This window comes from Neomonachus schauinslandi, chromosome 11 (assembly GCF_002201575.2).
Source record: "Neomonachus schauinslandi chromosome 11, ASM220157v2, whole genome shotgun sequence".
Lineage (NCBI taxonomy): Eukaryota > Metazoa > Chordata > Mammalia > Carnivora > Phocidae > Neomonachus > Neomonachus schauinslandi.
In genome coordinates, this window is record NC_058413.1 from 74311968 (window position 1) to 74319350 (window position 7383).

At 36.7% G+C, this 7383-nt stretch overlaps 1 protein-coding gene across 4 annotated transcripts in view; it reads left to right on the forward strand.

Annotated features, from left to right (window-relative positions):
• Positions 1-6711, forward strand: part of CEP57 (centrosomal protein 57) — a 33677-nt gene extending 26966 nt beyond the window's left edge. For all 4 annotated transcript variants that reach the window (XM_021679111.2, XM_044919751.1, XM_044919750.1 and 1 more), the window contains 3 exons: positions 3501-3742; positions 4506-4650; positions 6326-6711. In XM_021679111.2, coding sequence (XP_021534786.1) covers positions 3501-3742; positions 4506-4650; positions 6326-6559 — 621 coding nt within the window. In that variant the 3' untranslated portion in view covers positions 6560-6711. The remainder of the gene's footprint in view (positions 1-3500; positions 3743-4505; positions 4651-6325) is intronic.
• Positions 6712-7383: the final 672 nt, after the last annotated feature.

Below are 7383 nucleotides of genomic sequence, written 5' to 3' on the forward strand. Positions count from 1 at the left end.
TATACACATGTGTGGGTTTAGGTCAGTGCGATTTTATCACATTTATATTCGTGCAGCCACCACTCCATATCTAGTTTTGCCATTTCAAAAATGGGAGTCATGCAGGATGTAACCTTTTTGAGATTGACCTTTCACTCAATATAAATCCCAAGATTCATCAAATTGTTGTGTGTATCCATAGTTCCTTCCTTTCTCTTGGCTGAATATCCCATGGTGTGAATGTACCACAGTTTAATGATTCACCCATTGAAGGACCTTTGGGTTGCTCCAAGTTTTTGGTGTTCACAAACAAAACCAGTATAAACATTGTGTACAGGTTTTTGTGTGGACATAAGTATTCATTTCTGTGGGATAAATGTCTGGGAACGTGATTGCTGGATTGTATGGTAAGTGTATATTTTGTTTTTAAACTCCCCAGTTATTTTTGAGTGATTGTACCATTTTTCATTCCTAGTAGCAATGCCCAAGAGATGAAGTTTTTCCCCATCCTTACCAGCATTTAATATTGTCACTTTTTATTTTAGCTGCTTGCTGAGTATGATATCTCATTGTGCTTTTAATTTATATTACACTAATGATGGTAGTCCTGTTCTTTTCATGTGCTTATTTACCATCCATATATCCTCTAATGAAATATCTATCTGCATTTCTTGCCCTTTTTTAATTGGGTTGGTTATTTTGTTTGTTTTTTTTACTGTTAGGTTTTGAGAGTTCTGTATTTTGATACAAGTCATATGTCAGATAGTTTGCAAGTATATTCTCCCAGTCTTTCTTCTCTTACAGAGTTTCACAGAGCAGCTTTTTGTTTTGATGAAATCCAGTTAATTGATTTTTGCTTTTTTATGGATCATGCTTTTGCTGTCAAGTCTAAGAACTCTTGGCCAGGACAGACATCCTGTAGGTTTTCACTTATGTTTCATATATATTTTATAGTCTTATATTTTACATCTCAATCTGTGATCTACTTGAAATGATTTTTGTATACTGTAAGAGGCTTGTTAGGTCAAGGTTTATTTTTGATTCTGTTCCATCCATATAGGTGTTTACCTCTTTGCCCATACCATACTGCCTCGATCACTGTGGCTTTTTATAATAAGTCTTAACATCAGGCAGAGTGATTCTTTTCTCTATTCTTTTTCACAATTGTTTTAGCTCTTCTAGTTTCTTTGACTCTTCATATGAATTCTAGAATAAGCTTGTCTCTGTCTACAAAAAAAAAAGTCTTGTTATAATTTTGATTGAAATTACATTATACCTATAGATCAGCTTAGGAGAATTGATGTCCTTATTATGTTGAGTCTTCCAGACCATGAGTACAGTATAGCTTTTATTTATTTATTTAGATCTTTGATTTCTTTCATCAGTATTTTGTGGTTTCCGGCATATTGGTTCCATGCCTGTTTTATTAGATTTATACTCACATATTTTTTTTTTTTGGAGCAAGTGTAAGTTGTATTTAGTTTTAATTTAGTTTCTATGTGATCATTGCTAGTATAGTTTTTGTATGTTGAACTTAACATTCTGTGATTTCATTGAATTACTTACTAGTCCTGGGAATTATTTTTTGGATTGGTTTGGATTTTCTATGTAGAGAAGCATGTCATCTGTAAATAGGGACAGTTTTATTTCTTTTTAATTTGCATGCCTTTTATTTCTTTCTCTGCCTTAATGCACTAGCTAGGATTTCCAGTATTACATTAAGCAAGAGTGATGAGAGTGGACATCCTTGCCTTTTTTTCTGATCTTAAGTGGGGGGAGAACATTAGCATTCAGTCTCACCAGTAAATAGGGTGTTAGCTGTAGGTTCTTTGTCAATGCTCTTTATTTAAAGAGGAAATTTCCTTCTGTTTCTACTTTGCTGAGAGTACCTGATTGGGTGCTGGATATTTTCAAATGCTTTTCTTCATTAAATGATATGGTTATGTGATTTTTCCTTTTTACTGTTGATATGCTACATTACATTGATCGATTTTTTAAAATAATTGGACTAGTCTTGAATTCCTGGAACAAACCTGACTTGGATATGGTATACATACTTCTTCATATATAAGCTGGATTCAGTTTGCTACCTAACAATGGAAAGTAGGATAAAAGAGAGTATCCGTTAGCATAGTGGTTTTCAAACCTGCTGGTCAGAGTCAAGTGGCAAACTTAAAAATACACATTTCCAAGCCTTGACCCCACACTGATTGAGTTTGGAGTGCTACCTAGGAATCTGCATTTTAAACAAGATGATGCTCATGGAGCCAAGTTAGTCCAGCCATCTGTTTGTAAATTGAAATAGCTTATGGAGATTATTGTTTAATATTCAAAACTGGAAATTTTGAGAAGGATACCAGGTTTTTCCTATGGTTGTTTATGTGACAAGGATGAACTTAGTGCATCTTACTATTTGAGGATAGAGAAATGAATTTGACAACAGTCCCTACCACCTGGAAGTACATACACTATTTAGTAGATGAAATAAATATGCAAACACAATTGTAATATATTGTGATAAACACTATGATAGAGATAAATGCTGTAGTTGATCTGAGAATGGACTACTTAATTGGACCATTTCGTTACCTGGAGGTTTTAAGGAAGTCTTTAAAAGTTAATATACTTGAACTGGGTTTTAAGGAATAGTAAAAGTGTTGGCCACACAAAAGAAATGGTATGTGCAAATACAGTTTATTTAAATAATGCAGATTTTCAGAGAGAGTTCAGTGATTCATCAGTTGCATACAACACCCAGTGCTCATTACTTCCACGTGCCTTCCTTAATGCCCATCACCCAGTTACCCCCACTCCCCTCCCCTCCAGCAACTCTGTTTCCTAGAATTAAGAATCTGTCGTGGTTTGCCTCCCTCTCTGTTTTCATCTTACTTTATTTTTCCTTCCCTTCCTCTGTGTTCATCTGTTTTGTTTCTTAAATTCCACATATCAGTGAAATCATATGGTATTTGTCTTTCTCTGACTGACTTATTTCACTTAGCATAATACCCTCTAGTTCCATCCACGTTGTTATATGTTAATAAAATTAAAATAAGCAAGCAGAGAAATTAGGGGATGGTGGGACATAAGGCCAGGGAGTATCAGTTGCAGCTCAATGATAGAAGACTTTTTTGTATGCTAAGGAGTTTGGACATTAGAGTTAGTGGGCTTAACATCAAATATTTCAAGTAGGAGAACAACCTGATATTACTATTAGAGTAATATTTTAGGAGGAGAGCCGATAGCACTATGGAGTTAAAGACTGAACACACTGGGGGCAGGGAGGCCAAATGGAATCTTCCTGTAGCAAATAGAAGTGGTTGCAAGGGAAAGACAGTAGGGTGGAGACTAAGAGGTGGATTGGAGATATTTCAGAGGTTAAATGGGACTTGGTATTTGGATTTACTCTAGGAGATTTAGATCATAGCCTCTCTATTGGTGGGGGTCTTTTTACTCAGCTTAGGGAGTAAACAGGAAAACAGATTCAGACGATGTGGCTTCAATTAATTTTCATTTTTCTTCAGTCCACCAGTCCTAGCCATGCTGTGGTAGCCAATGTTCAGCATGTCTTGCATCTAATGAAGCAACACAGTAAAGCCCTGTGCAATGATCGAGTGGTCAACAATGTTCCTTTGACAAAGCAAGGTTCTTCACGAAGTGGTAAAAGTAAGAAGTTGTCAGTAACGCCTTCCTCCTCCAACAGCATTAATGAAGAGTTATCAGAAGTCTTACAGACTTTACAAGATGAATTTGGGCAAATGAGCTTGTGAGTTTTAGTTTTGGGGTTTTTTTTTTTAATTATATTTAGTTCTAGGGGCACCTGGGTGGCTCAGTCAGTTAAGCGTCTGCCTTTGACTCAGATCATCCCGGGGTCCTGGGATTGAGCCCCACGTTGGCCTCCGTGCTCAGCGGGGAATCTGCTTCTCCCTCTGCTCCTCCCCGCTGCTTGTATTCTCTGCCTCTCAAATAAATAAAATCTTTTTTTAAAAAAATTATAGTTCTAAAACTTCATTTTAACTTCTCAGTGACTTCATTAATTGTTCTTTTGTTCAGCAAATACCTGAGCACAGTCCTTGCACCAACCACTGAGTAAGTTACTAGGACCTTAACAAATACAACTGTTCTGGGGGAAATCTCTCCCTTTTCTCATACTGTTAAATGTTTTCAAGACCAAGGTTTACATTTAAGTTTTATTTCCTTATTCAGGAGCTTGATATACACTGAGTTTAGTTAAATGATAAGTTTGGATGTATCTGAGGAACAAGATCCTTTCTTTCCAGGCTTTCCTTTTCACATGCATACTATTCTGGGGGAGGTAGGAATATAAATAATTAGGTCTTTGAAATTAAGAAGTCCTTTTGCGTTTGCCTCCAGTGCCTTTCTTGAACCTTTAAACCATCTTGTTGCTCTGTTTAAGAAATCGAGTCATTTTTTATTGCACAGAGCAGTGGTCCCATGGTGAGTGGGTTGTGGTGGATCTAACCATGAAACCAGAAACTTAACCAAGCCCTGCTTTTATTTTTGTATAGTGATCACCAGCAGCTTGCGAAACTTATCCAAGAATCCCCAACTGTTGAACTGAAAGACAACTTAGAGTGTGAACTAGAGGCGTTGGTGGGGAGGATGGAGGCCAAAGCCAACCAAATAACTAAAGTTCGAAAATACCAAGCCCAGGTAACTCCAGCTCAATTTCCCTTTTCCTGTTTCTAATGATTAAAAAACAAGAACAAGGCAGAACAAAAAACCCTTTTCCTTGATGACACTGAAGGGTATCACAGTTAGGGAGCTACAGGGAGCATTTCGTTACTGTAGACACTAATTCGGTCCCTTCATTATTAAGAATTGGTGTTCAATGGGCTAGGAAGGAAGACGTCATCTTGTAATCTGTGAGAGTAGATTTTATCATCGAAGATACGTCTTTCAAATACTGAATATATTTAATATTCTTACCTTTATATGAACAAACCTTAACTTCCATGATGAATTTAAATGGTTCTAAATTTACCTAAGTCTTGTGAAAGCACTTGGAAATTCTTGATTTCCAAAGGAATAAGTCAGATATAAATATGTGAAAAAAATTTTCAGTTATATTTATGTTGCAGCCATTTAATACCTACTAAGTGCAGTGGGAAGGCACACTCCAGGGTTTTCGTCTGGAGAGAAACGTAATGATTCGTGGCTTAAGAGATTGCTGTGACTGCTGGGAGTGGGCTGGAGACCAGCTGGGCAGGGTGAAGCTCTTCTCTGTCAGAGGTCATCAGTGACTGCAGTGGGGGAGAAGCGACAGATTGGAGGTGTGTTTTAGAAGTAGAAAGATCAGGGCGACTTGCTGCTGAATATCATTTGGACGGAGAGTGTGGCCGTACCACTGATGGAAATGGAGAAGGACTGGGAGCAGAACAGGCTTACTAACATTTACTGATTGGTGGCTGTGTAATAGGCACGATGCTAAGTGCTTTTGAGTATGTCCTCTTATTTAATTTTCATGGAACCCTTGTGAACTGGGTGCATTATCTTACTCTATAGATAGGGAAACTGGGCTGTTTTTGGGAGGTAGGCATATGCTAAAATGAAATTAGGTAACTTCTGTGCAAGGACATACTAGCCCCCTGGTAAATGCAGAGCTGGCATGCAAACGTGGGTCTTCTCGACTCCAGAACCTGAGCTTTTAAGTATTTTTTGTAAAGTTCACATTTAAAAAAAGAGGAATAAATATAAGCAAATGATTGCTGTAGGAGTAATGGTCTAATTTGTTTCTTGTACATTAGACTTAACTTTATTCTCTCTAATGGAACACCAACTTGGCAGCAGCTTAAAGTACAAGTAAAGCTCTCTAAAAATAAATTCTCTGGTTTAAATTATTCTAAAATAGTAAAATAATTAAAAATCTTTTGTATTAATACATTACCATTACATCTCTTCATCCATCTAGAATATGTTTCGTTACCCCTCAGACTAGTTTCTAGACCCACTCTTCTCCTGTTCTTCACCTTTAGTATCTATCCTATCCTTCACTTACCATGTCAGATTTTTTGTCTTTTCTGTGACATCTTCCCCCAAACCCTCTTGTTTCTCACTCTATTCTGCACTTTGGCAACACTGCCTTGCCTTCTGAAACAGCACCAGGATTGATGTGTTTACTCTTGTTCATTTGTCTGTATGTCACATTGTATTTTTACACACTGAGTGTTCAATGACTGGTACAATAGGTTTTTGGAAGGCTTTAAAACAATGAACCCAGAATATATTATTTGCATTTTAGTTTGTACGAGAGTTAAAAATACCAGTTGTCGGAAGAGAATGTTTTCATTGAATGCTCCTTTTTCCCTGGCTTGGTTATTTGTTGTAGCTGGAGAAACAGAAGGTAGAGAAGCCGAGGAGGGACTTGCGAACCACCAGAAAGACTCTTGATGAAGAAGGGAACAGCAGCAGTCGTTCTTCTGGAATCACAGGGACCACAAACAAGAAGGACATTGCCAAACCGAGACCTGGTGAAAAAAGCAGGAAAAATCTTCAGTTATTGAAGGACATGCAAACCATACAGAGTTCATTACAAAGCAATAGTTTATGTTGGGATTACTGACTGGTACCAGGTTATAAATTTTATTCAGATAATCTGTACCTCATCAATCAGATTTTGACAATTTACTCTCCAGGTCTCATACTCTCTTATGTTGGAATTAATGAATAGCCGGTGTTAAGGGGCCCAAGCTTCACTACACAGGCTTCTTGTGTTACGCATCATGACTGAATGTTAAACCGTCTACATGGAAACCAGGGGAGTTTAAAGGCCAGGAAGCCACATGCTCTGCTTCTTTGAGATGAATTTGCTGTACTGAAATACTGCACTTTGTAAACAAATTACCAGTTGTTTACTTGTGGGTGTGATTTTTAATAGTTCCTTACATATCTAAGTAAAATTAGGTTTAAATTATCAAAATCAACAAAATCTTTAAATCTTCCCCTGGCACAAATCGCCCCTTTCTCCTTTCCAGCACAACCATTAAATATACTTTGTCTCGACTATTGATGGAGGTTTTCTATATTTAAAAGTATTTATACATATTTAAGAGGATTGTTTTGTTTTTGTTTTTGACATTTCAGACATTGATCAGTATTAAGTACACTTGTATTGATGTTATCAGTCATTAAAAAATTTTTAAAGACTCAAACATTCATTTTAAGTCCATTCACTGCAAAAATTATAAAAGCATTTTTTAAAGTATAAATTATTAATGAAGTAAATGAGCTTTTAGAATGAAGAGAGAAGAGGAAATGTTGTAAAGCATACACATTTGTCGTTTTTAAATAATACCTGTTTGTAATCATGCTGTTGAGTTCAAGGCATTATGGTTTTTAATCTTGAAACTTGCCCCTTGGACATGTTCTCGGTGTACAGTATGAGTG